This window comes from Vigna unguiculata, chromosome 3 (assembly GCF_004118075.2).
Source record: "Vigna unguiculata cultivar IT97K-499-35 chromosome 3, ASM411807v1, whole genome shotgun sequence".
NCBI lineage: Eukaryota > Viridiplantae > Streptophyta > Magnoliopsida > Fabales > Fabaceae > Vigna > Vigna unguiculata.
Genome location: NC_040281.1, coordinates 40,603,159 through 40,623,487, shown reverse-complemented (window position 1 = coordinate 40,623,487; position 20,329 = coordinate 40,603,159). Strand labels below are relative to the sequence as shown.

Genomic DNA, 20,329 nt, shown 5'->3' with positions numbered 1-20,329 from the left:
AAAACGAAATAGTAAAATGTGAGATAGAAAAGTTTTATGTAGATTTGTGTAAATTTGGATTCTTTCTTTTGGTACTGTTATTTTGTTGAGCTCTCAGAATATTTATTTATACATTTTTTTTTATATTTTAAACTATATCAATTTTCTTAATCTATTAAAATTAATTACTTGAATAGAATAGAAATATAAAACTGAAAAAAAGAATATAAACTCGCGAGCAATTTTTAACAAAGAACTAACTTTAACTAATTTACTTGAAGACAACTATGTTTTAAGGGCTACCATTGGTTCAACCTATTTGTATTCTTACAATGGAATCTTGAAGTTATAGTTTAAATATTCTTTTATAAATATTATCCCTAGACTATCTTCACACTTGTGAACAAACAAACATTAAATATTCTCCAGTATAGATATTTGAATACTAGAAAGAGCATGAATTTTTGTTTTTTAAGTTTGTTTAAAGATTGGTTTTGTTGTTAGTTCTTCTCAAACTTACTTGATATATATAGCTTGGGAGAACCACAGCATGATAATCATATTTGTGAAAATGATTATTGAACGTATGTACTAAGCTTTTTTTACTTCTATTGTTTACTTTTTTTTTTTATCTTAATAAATGTAGTAATTGTTGAAAGTGTAAAACATCTTTTTAAGCATTTATCACAAATAAACTTTCAATTATAAGAAATTATTCTCTAGTGAGAACACTGGTATTTGATTTTCGTTTTTGTTATAATTTGATGTAATTAAATTCAAATTCATGTACATAATTTTGAATTTATAATTTGCTCAATTATATTGTTTTTTTCCTATGATTAATGCTTGTATTAGTTTGATACTTTTTTATTGGGATACGATGAGCATAAAAAAAAAACTTCTAATCATATGATATTGGCAATAACATTTAATTGGAATTATTCTTATTGCCACAAACATTTTCTTTGTAGAAGGTGGGTTTTTCTTAGAAATCTCATTTTCATCTCCACAAAGAATATTAATGTCCTCATTTCAAATCCAATGAAATAACATTGATCAATCATTAATATTTTAATTTCAAGTTTGTTGACGTAATATCAAGCCAAAATCATATACAATATATTATATTCTTTTTGAAACTTGAAATTATATCAGAATTTTGTTCTTCACCGTAGACCCTTTCAAATATTATATTTAAACCCATTTTATAACTTCATGAATAAGTTTGACCCTGTTTCAATAAATGAATTGTTTTTTTCTTCCTCACCTTGTATTACTACAAAAGTACCGTTTTTAGGGTAAAATAGGTTGAACGCCTACTAATGTAACATGCGTGAGGTTTGATGTAACCAGGTTACTCACAACTTAATATATTTTTTTTGTTAGTGTTATTTTTCTTAACTTGTTTCATTCTGTCCTAGTGCAATAATGATTGTATAGTATGATCAACCAACAACCAATGAATACAATTCTTTGAAAGAGATCAGTTGTAAAAAGATTATTTTGTAAAAAAAAAGTTAAAAGTTAAAATTTGTGTAATTTCTAAACTAAGTTTTATCTAGAATTGTCAAAATGGATAAACCGGTCCGGTCCGATTTAATTCATTATGGATAGATCATTTAGTAAACTAATCTAACCCAGTTCACTTATTAACGATCTAAAAAAATTCGAATTCGACCCGACCTACCACAGGTTGATGAATTAAACGGATTAGTTCACGGACTCAATTAAAAAAGATACAATTTTTTTATTTTTTTTTCAGTTAAAACTAAATTATAATTTTAATTAAAATCTAAATAAAATTTAATACCATCCAAAAATAAAGCAAAATCACAAAAATATAAATTATTTGTGTGGGGACAAGTTAGCTCGTGAATTTTATCCCATTTTTATAACTCTAGTTTTATTATGATGATATTATTAAAGCTTAATTTCCTTTTCCTCTGCATTTTATAACGTCAAATTCATTCCTAGTTAAGGAAATCTCCACCCCATCTTTCTGTTCTTGAGCATAAATCAAGTTAGATGAAGGGCGTAGTTTCAGTTCCCATACAACCTTCAATCATCACCAATCACATCATTTTATTTTCTAAAACAAATCAGATTCAACTTCAATTCTAACTTCCCAACTCTCTGCACCTAAATCTTGCAACCAAACAATACTCTCATTGTATAAGACAACACACGCTCTCCTCTGCATCCAACACAAAACTTTCTTCCCATCTTCTCTTCTCTCTCTTCTTGTTCAAGATTCAAGAGAGAGAGAGAGAGAGAGAGAGAGAGAGAGAGAGCACGTGCATAACATAACACAGCAATGGCAATGGCAAGCAAAGAGAGAGAGAAAAAACTCTTCTTTGTTGGGTCACTGGTGAACTACGCTGCAGAACTGAAGCTTCTTCTCACAACCGTCCTTCTCCTTTGCGGCGTCGCCACTCTCCTTCAGTTCCTCCCTTCACGTTTCACCATCTCTTCCTCCGATCTCCGCCTCTGCATCTCAAGGGTCTCCCTACAATCTCCACCACTCTCTACACCACCACCACTAGCCACACCCCCTCCACCACCCTCTTCCGCCGCTCTCCTTCCCAACGCCACCATTAAGCGTGTCTTCAACACTTACGGCTCCGCAGCCTACAACTTCATCACCATGGGAGGATACCGAGGAGGACTCAACACCTTTGCCATCGTTGGCCTCTCTTCCAAGCCACTTCATGTTTACGGAAAACCCACCTACGAGTGCCAGTGGATCCCTCTACAAAACACCACCTCTTCTCCAAAACCCATCACCACAAAGGGCTTAAAGTACCTCCCCGACTGGGGCTACGGCCATGTCTACACCGTTGTGGTTGTCAACTGCACCTTCAACGGCACCACCATCAATGCCGCCAACACCGGTGGCAGGTTGGTGCTCCATGCTTCCACCTCGGGAGCCGGAGACACCAACTTCAACGTCACTGACAGAATAGAGGTTCTGGAAGAAGCAGCAGGGAGTTTTAATGCCTCACTCTTTTTGTCGAAGCCTAAGTATGACTACTTCTACTGTGGCTCTTCTCTCTACGGGAACCTGAACCCTCAGAGGGTGAGGGAGTGGATTGCTTACCACGTGAAGTTTTTTGGGCCAAGGTCGCATTTTGTTATTCATGATGCTGGTGGGGTGCACGAGGATGTGCTGGAGGTGCTGAAGCCATGGATGGAACTGGGGTATGTGACGGTGCAGGATATTAGGGACCAAGAGAGGTTTGATGGGTACTATCATAACCAGTTCATGGTGGTGAATGATTGCTTGCATAGGTACAAATTCATGGCCAAATGGATGTTCTTTTTCGATGTGGATGAGTACATTTATGTTCCTCCTAAGAGTACTATCAAGACAGTCCTCAACTCGCTCTCAGAATACGACCAATTCACCATTGAACAGATGCCCATGAGCAGCAAGATTTGCCTCTCTCAGGATTATGGCAAAACTCACAGGTACACTTTTCTTTCTTCCTTTTGCTTCAGTTAACTTGAACACTTCACTTTTGCTTCATAAACTTCTGCTCAACTTTGTCTCCAGTAAGTCAAAATCAACTTAACTTTTATAAAAGTTCAATCATTTAGTGAATCTTTGCGTATTTTTCATCTAAAGTAGCTGGTTCCTTTACTGATATGGGTCGAACAATTGGGTGGATTAACAGGTTTTGCTAAGTATGAATTTGACTTTTGCTGTTCACCTGAGGCATCGATTTGATGTCATTGTCCTTTCTTCTTTTGTTTTGATTCTCGAAATGATAGAGGATATTGAGTGGTTGGATAGTGTTAATTTCTTATGTGGAGGGAAGATAGGATTTGCATTATTGTGGCGTAGATGCGTTTGGAAACATTTGCCCATCCCTTTAGCATTGATTCTGTTGTTCTAGTGTAACAGGACAGGTGGAATTAGTGGGGCTTGTAGGAACCTTGTTCTAGAGTATGATTTCATTCTAATTTACTCACACAACACAACCATGTTTAGAAATAAATAACCAACTACACAAAAGACTTATTCCTGATACTGCTTCAAGAAGATAATGAACAATCATTGATTATTGAACTTAACAGGAAATGGGGTTTTGAGAAGCTTGTGTATAGAGATTCAATCACAGGCATTCGTAGAGATCGAAAATATGCAGTGCAACCACGGAGCTTGTATGCAACAGGGGTGCACATGTCACAGGATCTATCAGGAAAAACCACTCACAAAACTGAAGGTAAAATCATGTACTTCCACTATCATGGAACCATATCAGAAAGAAGAGAATCATGTAAAATACTGGTAAACACGACACAAGTCACCAACGAAAAAATCCCTTATGTGTTGGACACCACATTGAGGGACATTGCTGGGGTAATCAAGAAATTTGAGCTCAAGATGATTGGATCAAGGTTGCAGAACAAGACAACGCAATGACACACTTCAAATCTTTTTTTTCTTTTCTCTTCGTGGGGCTTTCATAAAGAAATATGTGATTTAACTTGTGGCAGGATAGAAGATTCACCCATTTCTTTTTCTAATATCTGTATTATAAATATAATTTTTTTAATTATTTGGTACACGGGTATACGATCTTGTTGCATATTAAAATTATTGGGTCCTTGGTTTGGTCATTTGAGTTTTTGTTATATGCTGTATTTTGTAAAAAATAATGAATAAAAAAGATGAATGATTTAATAATGGTGTCGGTGAGGGGACCAGAGCATCCCCCAACTTAGGCGCCATCATATGAAGTGTGACCAATGTGTTGTGTTGCTTTCTCATACTGCATCTTTCCCTTTTATTCTTCATCATTATTTTCGACTTTGCTTCTTCTTCAATCCTTATTCCTCTCAGTAAATTTCGTTCAAACAATTCCTTTTATTTCTGGGAAAATGGGAAATTTTATGATCTTCTTTTGAAGATGTATAGTTGGGAATATAGGTTTTAGTTCAAGTATCTTAATGGGAAATGTGAAAAAGTTAAACACCGTTTAATCTCATTCTAAAATTTTAAATTAAAAATAGTGTAATTTTTTATAGAATTAATTATATTTTTGTCTTTTAACTTTTATTAACAATTAGAATTAGTCTCTTTCATTAACAATTGGAATCGGTCTTTTTTCAAAATAGTGAACCAATTTAGTCTCTTATATTTAGATATGCGTGGATATAATATTTTTAATTAAATTTAATTAAGTTTATTTGACGTTTCAAACACATTTATCAACTAATTTTGAAACGGAAATGTATCAACCAATGTAAACAACTCATATGTTATTACGAAACGTATTTAAAATGTCAAATAAACTTAACAAAATTTGGTTAAAAAAAATTAAATTCATGCGTTTATAAAATTAGATAACTAAATTTATCAAAATAAAAAAAAAGACTAATTGTAATTTTTACTAGTTATATATATATATATATTGAAATTTTTTTTATATAAACATAAAAGTGTAATATGGTCGTAACAAACAAATTTTCACCTATTACATATGATTGATGAAAGAAAGACAAAAAGGAGGAGTGGGTGTGGGTGGATGTCGATGAGATGAGTCCTCTTAATTTATATAGACATCAAAGAGATGTGGTCCCAAGGACATGCCGAATCATTAGTTTGAAAACTGGTTTTGTTTTACACGATCCATGTTCTTACTATTTCATAACTAAAAAACAATGTACTAAGAGAATCTCTAATTATCTAATTATTTAATCGTGTACCAAGAGCATCTATCATAATAAACTATGGCTTTGGGGTCGATTAAATATATTTAAAAGGTTTAACTTGTTAAAATATTTCTTTTAAAAAATTAAATAGGTGTAACAAACACTTATTTAAGTATATGATAACAACTCAACATCAAAAGTTAATATTTTTTATATCAGTACGAAATATTTACTCATTTTATTAATGAACAATTTTCGTTAGAAAATAATGTCTAATCAGTTTAGCTGCTAAAGAATAAAAATACCAGAGTTTCATTTTTGTTGTGTATGTGAAGAGGTTGTTGATAGCTAATATGTTAGTATTTGTATAAATGTTCTTTAAATTTTGAAGTTCGTCTTGTTTTTAATATGTGAGTATTTTCAATCTAATTTCTTTTTTTCAATCACATTCTCTATAGGATAAACCTGAATTATTTGTCATTAAAAAATTAAATTTGTGGCTTAATTATATTAAATAAACCAAATTTGATTCGATAAATCAACTGTCTTACTTTTTCTTATTAATTTTATTTTTGATTTTTTGTCGTCTATAAATGTGAAGTAAAATATATAATTTATGTGTCGAGGTTTTAATGCTCTAGGAAGAGTTTTTAAATGTTTTTTTTTTCTTGCGTGGACCATCATATACCAGTTGTTTTGATGACCGACACATGCTGGTCGTTTTGACGGTGTTAAAATGTTTTATTTTCTTTTATGTTACTCTTATTGTTAATTTTTTTTATGTTTTTCTTGTTCGTCTTTTTCTTTTTCTTTTACTTTTTCTTATGTTTTATATTTCGTGTTCGGTTGTATGAATTTACATTAACTCCATAGTGTATCTATAAGAGTCAAGTTGATTAGAAATTAGAAGAGTTATTAAGTTCATCTGTTTCCAAGATTATATTCGATTAAAATAATGAGCTCACATTTTTGTTCTCTTACCAAATTTTTTGTATTAGAATAAACCCTAGGGTTCTTTTTAGATTGATTACTCAACATTTGCAATGGTATTTATAAGATCAAAAACGTGTAACTGCATGTAACTAGATTTACTCCCAAGATGATCCTAACTTTCTTTATTTCTGACATCATTATCAAAATTTGAGATGAATTAACCATTATATAAACTCAATATAATGAAGCTCATTTTTACTCAATTAACAAAGAAGAGTAATATAGACTTGTGGTCACAAATGCACTTCTGGTTATTTTTATTTATTGTTGGCCAAAAATATATCTAATGGACTATAACTTTTGATCTAATAGTAAACGTTTGATCCTAACAATACTATTCTTGTCTTATGCTTATTCCTACCGGATAACAGATATACTTGTATTCACTCTCTTATTACTTCAATCTCAATTAATTAATTCTATAAAAAAACATAAAAGATCATGAAAAAAGAAATATGATATTATATAATATTCAATATCAAAATAACGTATTTTCATTTTTTCCAATATCAAATATTTAGAAAAAAATTATAATTGTATATATTTAAAAATAGAATACCAAATAACATTTCATGAGAATAAAAAAAAGTCAATAAAATTAAAAAATAATTTTAAAAAACTATAAAAAAATCTCTTCAAAGTTTATTTATTTTTTAAATATTTAATACACCACTTGAACTTGAACAAAATGGCACAAAGAATAAATATTAACCTTATAATAATTAAAAGTTAACAGAGGCCTTTCATCTCTTGAATTTACATGTATGTTGATGGTGATAAATTACACTTATGATGATGTGTTAGAAAATAAAAAATAAAATTTTATTAAAAATCATTAAAACAATATTCTACATTATAAAAATGAAAAAAAAATTAAAAATAAGTAAAAAATGATTAAATGTGTCTCTTAGAAACAATTTGATAGACCATGAGCGAAATAAATGTATAATTAAGACTATAATAAGATAAAAATTGTCTTAGACATATAAGAATATTTTTCAAATATCAAATTAGTCAAATTGTTAAGAAATATTGAAAATTGTTTTAGCAAAATAAAGAAAGTTCTTCAAATTGAACAAAAATTAAGAATGAGAGAATAAAAAAAAATACATTTGTTTATATTACACGATAGATAAATGATTTATCCTATTGAACACTTAAATCGAGAGTTAAAAATTATCATGAAAAAAAAAACAATAAAGAAAAATATTAAAAAAAATAGAAATATTCAAATATGAGGTATAAAAAATATTTAATTGAGATAACATATTTTGAGCATAACTGCACAAACATTATGATAAAAGAGAAAATATCTTGGAGATATGAATGAATTTCGTGGCAAGCCTAACAATTAGGTTACATGATAGACCATGAATATTTTAGTAATTCAAATGAGAACAAGGATAAGGATGTGACAAATATTTGGGTAGAGATGGAGACATGATGAGTGAATATATAGATAGATACTCATCTTCATTCTCATATTCAATTGAAAAAAATCAGGTATTACTTATACATATACATGTAATCGGTAAATGTGAGAATTTTTTGTCAAAACGGCAACGAATTCAGACAATATCCATAGAATGAGTTTATTTGTCATCCATAGAGAGAAATTTCTTTTTTTTTTTTGAGTCAAAATTCCAAAATCATCTGGTCTCCAATAGGAAATATCTTTTGATAATGTAACTTGAAGATTATGAGCACTCAAAGGTAGCATCCAAGTAAAATTAGACCAAACCTATTATTTAAAATGAACCCTTTTACTTGAAACTAAATAGTTTCCATTGCATGAGTTATGTTTTAGAAAAAAATGATAATGTACTTATTCAAATTAGAAAAAATTAACTTATTTTTTTATATTAAATATGATTTTGGTATATGTACTTATTATCAAACTTAGTTTTAGTTCCTTTACTCTAAGAATTGATTTATTAATTATCTAAATTTAAAAGTACGCGATCCTTTTATAAACTTTGTGATAATAAGAAAAAGATCACTAAATACTCAATTTAAATATAAAGAATAACTAAAATCAAATAATATGTAAACCTAGTGATTTTATTAACCGTCATAGTAAAATATGTTACCAGAAACATGAAGGACAAAAATCGAATATTTTCAAAATCGAGATAACTGAGTTCATCAATTTGAAAGATTAATGACCACAAAAACAAGTTTGAAAAAAGTACAGGACCAAAACATACTTTTCCTTGTTAACATATCTTGGTTATTCAGCCCAAATATGAGCATGTTTGAGTGCAGATTCCGTTTTCCGTGTGATCTAAAACCCTGTGAGCTCGTTTTTGCATCATACTGTTGTTTTGATGCGAATGTGAAGCAAAACCACATCGAAACACTCATTTTCATGAGATTATATGCCTCAAGTGACACATATTAGAATATACATTTCGCATGAAGAGAAGATTTTGTGAAAAATTTCCAGTGAAAATCACCCATCAATATTCCACAGACGCTAAAAGGTTGTGATAAAAGTGACAGAACCAACTTGAAATAGAATGAGAAGTTTTGTTAGCACCACTTTCCACAGTAGAGACTCCTTCATCTTCATGCACCTTGTGCTTCTAAGAAGGCTGTAAAATCCTCTCTGGCTTTGCTTAAACGAGGAGTAGAAGATGATGTTGAAAACCGAACATGTTGAGGTGATTTTGTAGAAGATCCAGTCTTAGGAAGCCCCTTAAAGTCCTTCTCAAAGACAAAAGCTGAGGCAACTGGGGCATGCACATCACTAGCACTGCATTTCATCAACTCCAATGGCAGATCAAAGTAGGAGGAATTCATGGGGTCTCCTTCAATCTCATGGAACAGCGCAGAAGAAGCCCAAGAACCACACTCAAACTTTTCCAAAGAAACCGTTCTAGATATTACAGCACCTTCCATCACAGATCCTTCTTTTCTCATTTTAACAGGTTTTCCTTTCCCAAAGCCTGGAAGAAACAGGCAAAGAGCACTGCACTTAAACCCCTCCTCTTCATATGCTTCCACATCCTTGCAACTCACAAGATTATCTCTGGTGGCTTCAGTTTTGGAGAAGCTGTTCTGATGCATGTTATCACATTCCACTGCATTTGGTATGGCCCACCAGAGATCAAATTCATCTGAGGGTGCACGAGTTCTTCCCTCGCCACATGACCTGCTCCTCCTCAAGTGCATTTCTTGTAACTGGTTATGCTGATGCATGAGTGTTCCACCTTGACATGGTGATTCTATGATCCTTTGTTTCAGTTTCTTCTTCATCAGAGTTGAAGGTGTTGAGTTGGTTGAATTTGGAAGACTAAGGCTCGGGAATTTTGGCTTCGGGGGTTGTAAAGATAGACGGTGCAAATCAGTGGCTGCATACCCTGCATCCACCACAATTTTTTCTTTATGGGATGTTTCAGTGTTTGAGGTTTTGGCTTTCATCATCTTTGTGACTGGGAAATCAATCACCTTCAGATATCAGTGCAGTGTCTGCTTCATGTTAAATTCATGTACTTTTGGAAGCCTCGCGTTCTGATATTAGGTATATTTGTATCAGGATCAAGAACTAGGATTGTCATGGTCTTGTGGAATGGGAGAACGTAGCGGAATTCAGTATTTGAATTAAAAAAAGACGTGAAGAGTGTGCAACATGTCCATCCATGTCTTAGTGGTGATGATCATGTTCTCTCTCTAATCAACATTAATTATGTATTTAATAAAGAAACATGAGTCAGACATCCCAGTAAATCAGAATCTGAACGTGGTGGCCTCTCTCAAAATCGAAAGAAAGAAACCATGGGTGAGTCATGCACACAAAAGAACCTAGGTCAACCACAGGGAATAATTAATATCGACATGCATTTACTAAGTAGGATAAGTAAACTATCAATGGTAAATTGGCTTTTGAATATAATTATGCTAACAAACAGTGAACATTGAGATATAGTTGCTCATTTCATTACAATGTAACATTATACACTGAATTTGAGTGGAATGACAGATTCTACTGGAGGGAATTGTAAAACAAAATCAGAACTACTGAAATACCTATAATAATAGGGAAAGCCGAAACCAAATATAATGCTCCATAACCCTGCAGGAAGAAGAACATTTTCAATTGAAAGCTCCAAGGGTTAACCATCAATAATACAACAGTAATAAATATCTAAAAAAATAAGGGAAAAAGTACTTAAAGAGTAATTGTAGGTTAAAATAATTAATTTAAATAGAGATACGCTTTTAATTGTCACAATGTTTTTATTAAATTACTTGAAACGTAAACAATAGCATGTTTCTATATAAAAAATGAGTTTTATCAGTTTAATTTTTTATTCATTTCGTAATGGTGATGTGAGAATACCAAAGCAAGATTTTGGTGTTATTATGTTTAGATTAGAGATTTGAGAAGGCTCTATGAGGTTATTGTATCAGCGAACTGGTATAATCCTAACCAAAACAAGTTTATATATACTAAAAGAAAAAGGAGCAAAAACTATCTTAGCCATTATTTATAAGAACTCCTTGGTTTGTTCCAAACACGTAGCAAATGAATAACTCGTGTGTCACCGAACGAAAACACAAGGCATGTTTATTCAGTTCATGGGTTAGCGGAACCGTAAACAACCTTAAAAAATAAACACATTCATATAAGTTTAGATTACAATTTTAATCTAGTCTAACTAAATTTAAGTTGTCAACCAATCAGAAACCATACTAGGTATCATTTTTAAGATACTTATTACAAAGCATAACATATTTGCAAAACTTCGGTGCCTTATAGAAGAAACAAAAAACTAATTCATCAAAACCAACAAAAGTAGGTAAGCCAGTTAACTTCAATAGCAATGTCAAAATTTAAATTTTATTCCAAAAATACCAATAACATTAAAATTTTTAAGTTGTGGCAATATGTAATGACACTGCACATAATTAAAAAAAAAAATTCCACCACTAAGTATCGTTAATAGGTCAATAAATGCATCACTTGCAAAAGAAAATGAGTGTGCATCTCATTAATAAATTACACAACAAATTAAGTGTAAAAGAGAATTGATAATTAATATTTACTAAACTCAGTTCATGTTTTTTGTTACTAAGACCAAAATATGGACTCGTTTGTTTCTTATATTTGTATTGGATGACAGTGAAGATACTCTTTATATTTTTTATATTTTTTGTACATACACGGTTGACTATAAGCATATGGTTGGCCCAAATTCCTTAATTATAAATCATTATTATTATTATTGGCACCACACAATTGAAAGAGAAAGAGGCATGCTGGCTTAACCAAACCAAACAAGAAAAATAAGAGAATCTCTAAGGCGGGTTAGGAACTGACCACTACTGGAGGCACTTCTGTGTCATCGTCAACATTTATCTCTTCAATTTCAGCAGCAGCTGAATCCCAATCAAGGTTCAGTTTCTTTGCGGCCACTTCAGGATCAATTCCAGTGTCAGTGGCTTTGGCATAGAGAGATTTGCCACGCTTTTTCTTTGGTGCTTCATCCTATAAATTTCAAAAATAAAATAAAAATAGAAGTAATTGTAAAATTGATCAGCTTCAATGAAATAGTTCATCACAATCAGAAAATGCATATATCTGATGGTTTGAATATAGTACATTTTATCAGAGGAGAAGAATACATGGTACTGAACAATTAATTCAGTAAAAACTGACAAACTTAGAAGTTTCAATTAGGCATTATATAAGTGTATGAACCCTAAGTAATTCAACCTCAAAAATCAAATATATCAAACATATATAAGAGAAGTAGCAAGGTAGCCAGAAAGCATTGGTTTACTATATTAATTAATTTATGAGAATTTCATGGCAATTAACATGTACTTGCCATTCGCCATTACACGAAGAACATAGTCCAAAAAAGATCACAGACACTCTCACCATTCCCTTAGCAAAGGATAGTGCAAGCATGCATTGATATTCAACACTAGGCCAGGAACAGAGTAAAACGAAATTACAAACACTCTCAACCTTTGCAAAGGATTGTTCAAGCATGCGTCAATATTCAACACTAGGACAGGAAAAGAGTAATAAGAAGAAATCACAAACACGCTGACCCTTTGCAAAGGATAGTGCAAGCATACAAATTAAAACTTCATAAAGAATGGACTGCTTACAAACAGTAGTTAGTAACATTAACATGGAGATAAATACATTTAATTCTCTGCTTTCATTTTATTCACAAGAGGAATTTGTGGTTCAAGACAAAATAGAACTGCAACAAATGAAAAGGAAAGGTTGTATCACTACCAATGATAAAATTCATGTCAGAAAAGAAGAAGATAAAAAAGACACAGGACAATAATTCATAAACAATGTATTCAACTTTAAAAGTATAGTGATAGGGAAATAGAGGATCTAAATCACAGAATTCAAGCTAAGTGAAAGAAATGGAAAAATGTTTCAAGAATTACAAACGTAAAGAAAAATGTCTTGATATTAAGGAAAATTTCACTCCTGAGTCACGAAACCCACAATATTAAAAGTTACTGAATATTCAGAGTTAAGAACAAAGCATAAACTAAGTGTTGTAACGATGCATATATCATGGTGGATGAGTGGTCTACAAGACACAATAAAAAATCAACCCCATTCCATAGAAAAATTAGCACCCATTAAGGAAAAAATAATACGTTCTCATTCATGTGGTTGATAAGAACCAGAATAGAAATGCTAAAAAGAAAATAATATTGAGGATACCAAACTAAAAATATATAAAAGCTGAAAACCTTTGTTGCAAAATGGACAATAGACAACAAAAAAATAACAGAAATGATAAAACCCTTTTCTATGGATGAACCAACTTCTTCACTCAGTTTCACCAAATATTCCCTTGTAACAAATTCCTTTATTTTTCCACTAGAAACCCACCTTCCCTCTATGTAGAACTCTTTCCATCTCTCGCTTCAATCATCACTTGCCACCTATTTTCCATTATTTGCCCCCTTACCACTTCTCTTTATTTGTTAGCTCCTAACTGCAGGCTCAATTATAGATGCCAGGCAGAAGTATGAAAAATAGTACAGTTTCAAATGTGACGTTAGGGTTTCAGACAAACCTCCAAGTATATACCCTCATTGACTCCACTTAGTTTGTAACTCTCAATTTCTAAATTCTTTATTTGCATCTTGAATTTCCCATTTCTTAATACCTATGTGATCTGTGAATTACCAAGAAGGAGGAGTGACAAAATTTCCCTAAAAAACCAAGACTCTCAAGTAAGGTAAATACTAAAATTGATATGAAGCAATATAGAACCAAAGGTTGTATATGAAGAACCTTTTCCCATTAGATTAGAGTTCAAATATATCTTAAAATCCAACAACTTTTTTAATCCATTCCACCTGTCAATAAAAAAATATAAAAAAAACCCATGAAACAAACAACACAAGGAAATGGACACGTAAAGATCAAACTCTATAATGTATAAACAAAAAGCAATCAAATATTCAAATTCAAATCCAATCATATTCAAGACATATGCAAGATGAACCAAAGATTATCAAATGATCAGGTTCAATCGTACCTCTACATTAGGCCATGAAGTCAATTCCTCAGCAAGCATCTGGAGAGCAGCTCTATTCTTTGGAATCTTTCCTTCATTCACCTAGTAAATGCAAAGACGTTATTTTTTTCCTGAAATCAGTTATTCACTTAGACAGTTACACAAGATATCATCGCAGAAAATATTACTCTCTCATTCTTAACATTTTGGGTTTAGAAACATATAACAGGCTGCTAAAAATTAGCAAAAGACAAGAACAGTTAATGACTCTGGCAGTACTTTATTTTAATACATAATAGTAAAAGGTTGATTATCAATTTACATGACACTCAGCCCAGTCTGCATTAGAATATTACTTATCAGTGTTGTTGTGCTGATTGTCTTCAAAAAGAATCCCATGACACGGGGTTCCTTTCAAATACTTTAAAATGTACAGCACTGCATTCCATTAGAACTTCACAGATATGAAATGAACGGACTAACTATAATTGTTGGCAGAAACGTCCAGACATGTCACTGTAATATAATTAATAATCCATGAAAACCACACACAGACCACTCCACAAACCAGAAAATAACTAAAATGACCAAATCAAATAAGTGCATTTCCTAGGTCATGTGTTTGCAAGGGTTTATTTGTGTGTGTGCCTACATGCTGAAAAGGTAAAGAAATAGGGGGCAAATGAGGGAATATTTCTTTAGATAGTTATAGTATTTACATTTATTAAATAAGGCTAGTAGATATACCATATAATGTAGTACCCTCGGTGTATCCCATATATAGTACATTATACTTAATTCTAAACAGGTTGGACCCTAGTAAGTTTTGAAAAGCCAGATATCAGTACCCTATAAAAAACTAGACGTTCAGTCCAAACAAGATTTGAAGAATTTCTATAGCTTTCAGCATTTCAAGCACAGTTCTAAAAATCAAGATTATAGAAGAAAAACTCACTTCTTCCAAAGCCTCAACTAGATCCTCTCTTGTTGGGCCTTCAGAATATTCAATACCAAGTAATCTTCTTCTCTCAACTTCTCTGGGGTCCTCAATCATTACGGTTAATTTGACCTGGAAACACGATAGAAAAAGACTCACTGGATCTTCATAGGAAAAGACTATGTCATAGGGAAACGCAATGGCATAGCAAGCAAAAATAGGGTATAAAAAGCAAAAGAAATAAGTTCATTTTTGAAATCTTTGGATAATTTCTGGCCATTCTGCCACCCACCAAAGAAACGCACACACTTCATATTTCTGCTCCTCCATCACATCTGAAATCTAGGGACAGAAATAGTCGCACAACAATTTTAAATCACCACCTTTCACTTTTCAATATCCCTTTAAGATGAAGCTTAAATAAAAATTTAAGGATAAGGAAATCCTCAGTACCTGCCTTAACAAACACTAAGTGTTATTTCCACTCCAACATTTTACACTTCACAATTATCTCTCTCCCTGTACACTACCAGTATGTCCTCTATATCACAAGAATCGATATCTTATCATAAGACACCATGATTACTCTTATCATAAAACACAGTATTGATTAGTAAAGCAAAATGAAATTAATAAAAAAAAGGTACCTCACCGAAGAGCATGTCCCGGTTTTTCTTGAGAAGCTCCAAAACCTTGAGGTGAGCAGGAAGATACAATAAGAAACCGGATAAAAAACAAATAAACGAACATAGAAAAATTACGAAAAATAGAGATACCCTTTTGATTTGGGCAATGTATTGAAGGTCCTGAGGGATTGGTTCTTCTTCGTTGTCTTCGTTGTCGTCGTCGTCATCGCGTTGCTGATCCTGAAGAGAAGAGACACGGAGGTCGGTGTCTTTGTTCCCTACAGAGGGAACAAGGGAAAGGATTGGGCGGTGGCGGAGGGTGGTGAAGGATACTCCATGGGAAAAGAGAAAGTGGGTGGTGTGGTGGTGGAAGGTGGGAAGGGAAGGAGGTGGTGGCAGTGTGAGTGACCATGCCATTATCCTATCATGTGTAGTGTTCTGTTGTTTGTTCCCTTCGATTTTGTTTTTCTGGCTGTGGTGACGCTGCTAGCAAATTCCTTTCAAATAAACCTTTGATCAGATCAGACGTATTAAAATATTACTACACTTTCTAAACTCTTACTTCTGATAATATGCTTGTAGTGTTATATGGGATAAATAATACTTATATTATGTAATTAAAGGATGTAGCATTTAGTATTTTTTTTATATTTAAATATTATATTTATGGTAAATCGTTTACATTTCGACGTGAGAATATTTTTAATTATTGATAATATTTGAAAAAATTAAATTTTAATTTAAAAATAAAGATGAAAGTTGGTGTTTATTTTATTAAAGAGATATTATAACATTTTATTGAATAAAAAGATGGTTCATGAATTAATATTAACCATTTCTCAAAAGAAAAAGTTAACATGGTTAAAAATAGCTAACAATAATTATTTATTTGGTCTTTTGGTCGGAAAGTTTTAAGTAGGTCTCCGTTACGGATGGCAACAGACGGGATAAGGACAAGTTTCGTAATTCCATATCCATTTCTATTGAATTTATCTTTATTGAAAAAATTTATCTCAATCCATATATCCAAACCTAACGGGTATCAAACTTATGTCTCATATCATTCCTACCGAGTACCAGGTATATACTTGTACTACAGTCGTACCCGCTTTCTTACTTTTCAATATTAATTAATTAATTTTTATAAAATCAAAAAAACTATGGTAAAAGACATAATATTATCAAATATTCGATATTAAGAGGATGATTGTTTCTTCGATATCAAATATTTAGAAAGAAATTATAATGATATACATTTCACATTAGAATACAAAATAAAATTTCATGAGAATTAAAATATTTATTAAATTTACAAATATTAATGAAACCTAGTTGATAAAATTTAAAAATATTTTTTAAAAAATACAAAAGGAAAACAAATATTCAAATTAAAATATATTTTAAAAGTTTGTTCTCTTTTAATTTTTTAAATTCTAATGAATCTTTTATTTATATACTAATAAAAGTTATAATACATCACTTGATCAAAATCACACAAAGAACATTTTATAATATAGATCTTGTATCTCTTGAACATCAAAATATGTTGGATGGTTTAAAAAGAAATGACAATTACATTAAATTTTTATATTATAGTAAATAAAATTTATTTACACAATTATAGTGACAAAATTACAATATGATAATGAGTTAGAAAATAAAAATAATTATATAAAAATAGTATTTTACATATAAACAACAAATAAAAATATTAAAATATTATCAAATGTATTTCTTAGAAACAATTTGATAGACTATTAAATAAAATCGGACAAAGGAAAATAAATGTATAATTAAGGGTATGACAAAATGAAAAATACTTTAGAGATCTAAGAACTTTTCAAATATCGACATAATCAATGGTTGAGAAATAATGAAAATTGTTTTAGTAAAAAAAAAAGTTCTTCAAATGAAACAAAAATTAATAATAATAAAGTAAAGAAGATAATTTTTTTATATTACCTCATAGATGAAAGATTTATGTTATTGAATACTTAAATTGGGAGTGTTAAGCATTCTCATGTGAGAGAAAAATATGCAATAAATTAAAATATTAAAAAAGAGTAAAAATATTCAAATGTGCGACAAAAAATAGTAAGTGTATAATAATATATGCATATATATATATATATATATATATATATATATATATATATATATATATATATATATATATATATATATATATATATATATATAAAGTTTACTTAGTTGATTTTGACGAGTATTATGGCAGGTATGTGACAGGAACATATCCAGTCGAAAAAGGGGATTCCTCGTATCCATAATCATACTTAGTCAATGCGAAAATTTCCCGTCAAAATGGGGACGAGTTCGGACAATACTCACGGAGACAGGTTTATTTGTCATCCCTAGTCTTCACTTAGGTTTTTGTTTCAATTAATTCCCAAAATTTGTTAAAACACTTCAATCAACTCCTTTCCGTTAGATGTCTAGAAATGACATTAAGATAGTGGTGATATGGCAAAGTCTAACGTGTAGTTGTCAAAGTTTCTACAATTGTAGTGCAATTGCACTTGTTGATGCTATACTTTGTCCATTTTAAGGTTTAAGGTTTGTTTGCACTAATGAACGAGTCCAATCGAGGTTGCTGGATAAGGGCACCTTAGTTGTCCAACAACGGGAGGTGCAAGCTTCGACACCAGAAAGGATTCCAAATGCGGTGAGCATGCGCGTGGCGGCTTGTGGAGGGTATGACGAGGGTCTAGCGGTGGCATCGTAGGCTCGCAAGGGTTTGGGAGTTTATGAAACTCGTTCTTCTCTAGGTAGACATTGTGTTATTACTCCTCTCTCTGTTTTTCATGTGGGTAAAATATCATATTGTGTTCTTTAAAATGGTATTGGTGGAAGGATGAGATGGAATGTGAGGGGCTTTTGGTTTGGGGAGATTTTCTAGAGAGAGAAAAAAAAGAGAGGAGGATAAAATGTTGTCTATGTTGAGCATAATATCACCCTACAAGTGTTGAGGAACTCCACCATGAATTAAAAGAGTACAAGTTGTTTCAATAAGGTATCTATTATTATGCTCAGTCACCCGCATTTTGTTTAGGTGTATAAGCACATTAATTTTGATTGATAATGCCATGAACAAATTGTTTAAAAGAATTTAAAAGATATTCTTGATCATTATCACTTCGCAAAATTTGAATAAAAACACCGAATCGATTTTTAATTTCATTATAAAAGGTTTGAAAGAAGTAAAATAAATTAGAACGATTTTTCATTAAAAATAACTAACTATATATAGAATAATCGTTAATAAAAGTAATAAAACCTAAATTATACCTAATACGACTTGGTTCCCAAATGTCGGAATGAACTAAGACAAAAAGGGATGAAGCACGTTGTGAGACATTACTAGAAAAGGAACTACGACTATGTTTCCCTAATTGACACAACTCACACATCAAAATAGACAACTTGGATAAGCTGGGAAGAAGTTGTTGTAATTTGGCCAAACTAGGATGACCTAGCTGAGCGTGAAGGAGGGAGGGAGACTCTATAACTATGCTAAGCTGGGTAGAAGGGCAGAAATGATAAATATCACGAGACTCACATCTAGTGGTAATCACTTGTGTGTACAATGCAAGAAGTGGAACTAGAGGACTTACAATCCTCACACCATTTGAGAAATTCTCTGAAGAGAGCTATTTTTTTATAGGAGCAGATGGGGGATCCATAGCAGATGATTTTATGGGAGGCTCAGTTTAAGCAACAATAACAGGTCAAGGAGGACGACCATGTAAAGCATAATACTTGTCAAATTTTTGGCCTAACTTGCCACAATTAGGACACCCTTTGCCTGGCTTACGAGTGCGATTGCAGTCATCACGTTGAGATGCCAAAGCAGAGGAATCATCTTTTGTACTATCAATTAAAACAATATCATGTAAGAGATAGCAACATGTAGTTCAAGCATTTTGTACTAACACATGTTAACGTAAACTAAATTATAAGGTTGTAGATACAGTCGTTGATGGCTTATTTTTCTCATATGGGTTGTTATTGAGAGGTTATGGTTATGTAAATGACATTAGTCTTACACAATTAAAGTATTTGACCCTACTTTTAACCCAAAATCTTAAAACAATGAGTCTCTCATTTTATATAGTGTTTAACTTTGTCTGTTCTACCCAATGTGAGACTTTGACTCACACATGAATTATTCCTAGCAATCTGCCTTCAAGAGTGAGTCCCCTTTCTTTCATATGGTATATTTCTCACCAGATGTATGATGACCCTTTTTGTTGTGGTTATGACGTTAGTTACCTCGAAAGCTCTGATACCACTGATGAGTTTATATTTTTCTCATATTGATTGGTCATTGAGATACTGTGATTATATATATATATATATATATATATATATATATATATATATAACATTAGTCTTACACACATAAGTGATTTGACACCACTTTTAACCCAAAATCTCAAGGCAATGAATTCATGGGTCTTTCATCTTATATAGTATTCAACTTTGTCTTTTTACCCAATGTGAGACTTTGACTCATACTTGAATTATTCTCAACACTTGCACCATTCTTCATAGTCCTACCTTTCTTTTTCTCCAAATTGTTTTTACCATTAATCTTTTATATACAT

The 20,329-nt window shown here is 31.6% G+C and overlaps 3 protein-coding genes across 3 annotated transcripts; 1 reads left to right on the top strand and 2 right to left on the bottom strand.

Moving 5' to 3' along the window:
• The first annotated feature begins 2,293 nt into the window (after nt 1-2,293).
• LOC114178719 (galactan beta-1,4-galactosyltransferase GALS2-like) lies at nt 2,294-4,720 on the top strand. Its single transcript, XM_028064776.1, has 2 exons — nt 2,294-3,447; nt 4,057-4,720. The coding sequence occupies exons 1-2, from the start codon at nt 2,294-2,296 to the stop codon at nt 4,403-4,405; spliced, it is 1,503 nt and encodes a 500-aa protein (XP_027920577.1). The 3' UTR covers nt 4,406-4,720.
• Nucleotides 4,721-8,778: 4,058 nt separating this feature from the next.
• On the bottom strand, nt 8,779-10,359 carry LOC114178205. The gene has a single exon (XM_028063971.1). The coding sequence runs from the start codon at nt 10,054-10,056 to the stop codon at nt 9,199-9,201; it is 858 nt and encodes a 285-aa protein (XP_027919772.1). The 5' UTR covers nt 10,057-10,359; the 3' UTR covers nt 8,779-9,198.
• A 136-nt stretch (nt 10,360-10,495) lies between these two features.
• LOC114178206 (ycf3-interacting protein 1, chloroplastic) lies at nt 10,496-16,248 on the bottom strand. The gene is made up of 6 exons (XM_028063974.1): nt 15,855-16,248; nt 15,726-15,770; nt 15,097-15,210; nt 14,163-14,243; nt 11,954-12,121; nt 10,496-10,705 (listed from the first exon to the last, which is right to left on the bottom strand). The coding sequence occupies exons 1-6, from the start codon at nt 16,119-16,121 to the stop codon at nt 10,616-10,618; spliced, it is 765 nt and encodes a 254-aa protein (XP_027919775.1). The 5' UTR covers nt 16,122-16,248; the 3' UTR covers nt 10,496-10,615.
• Nucleotides 16,249-20,329: the final 4,081 nt, after the last annotated feature.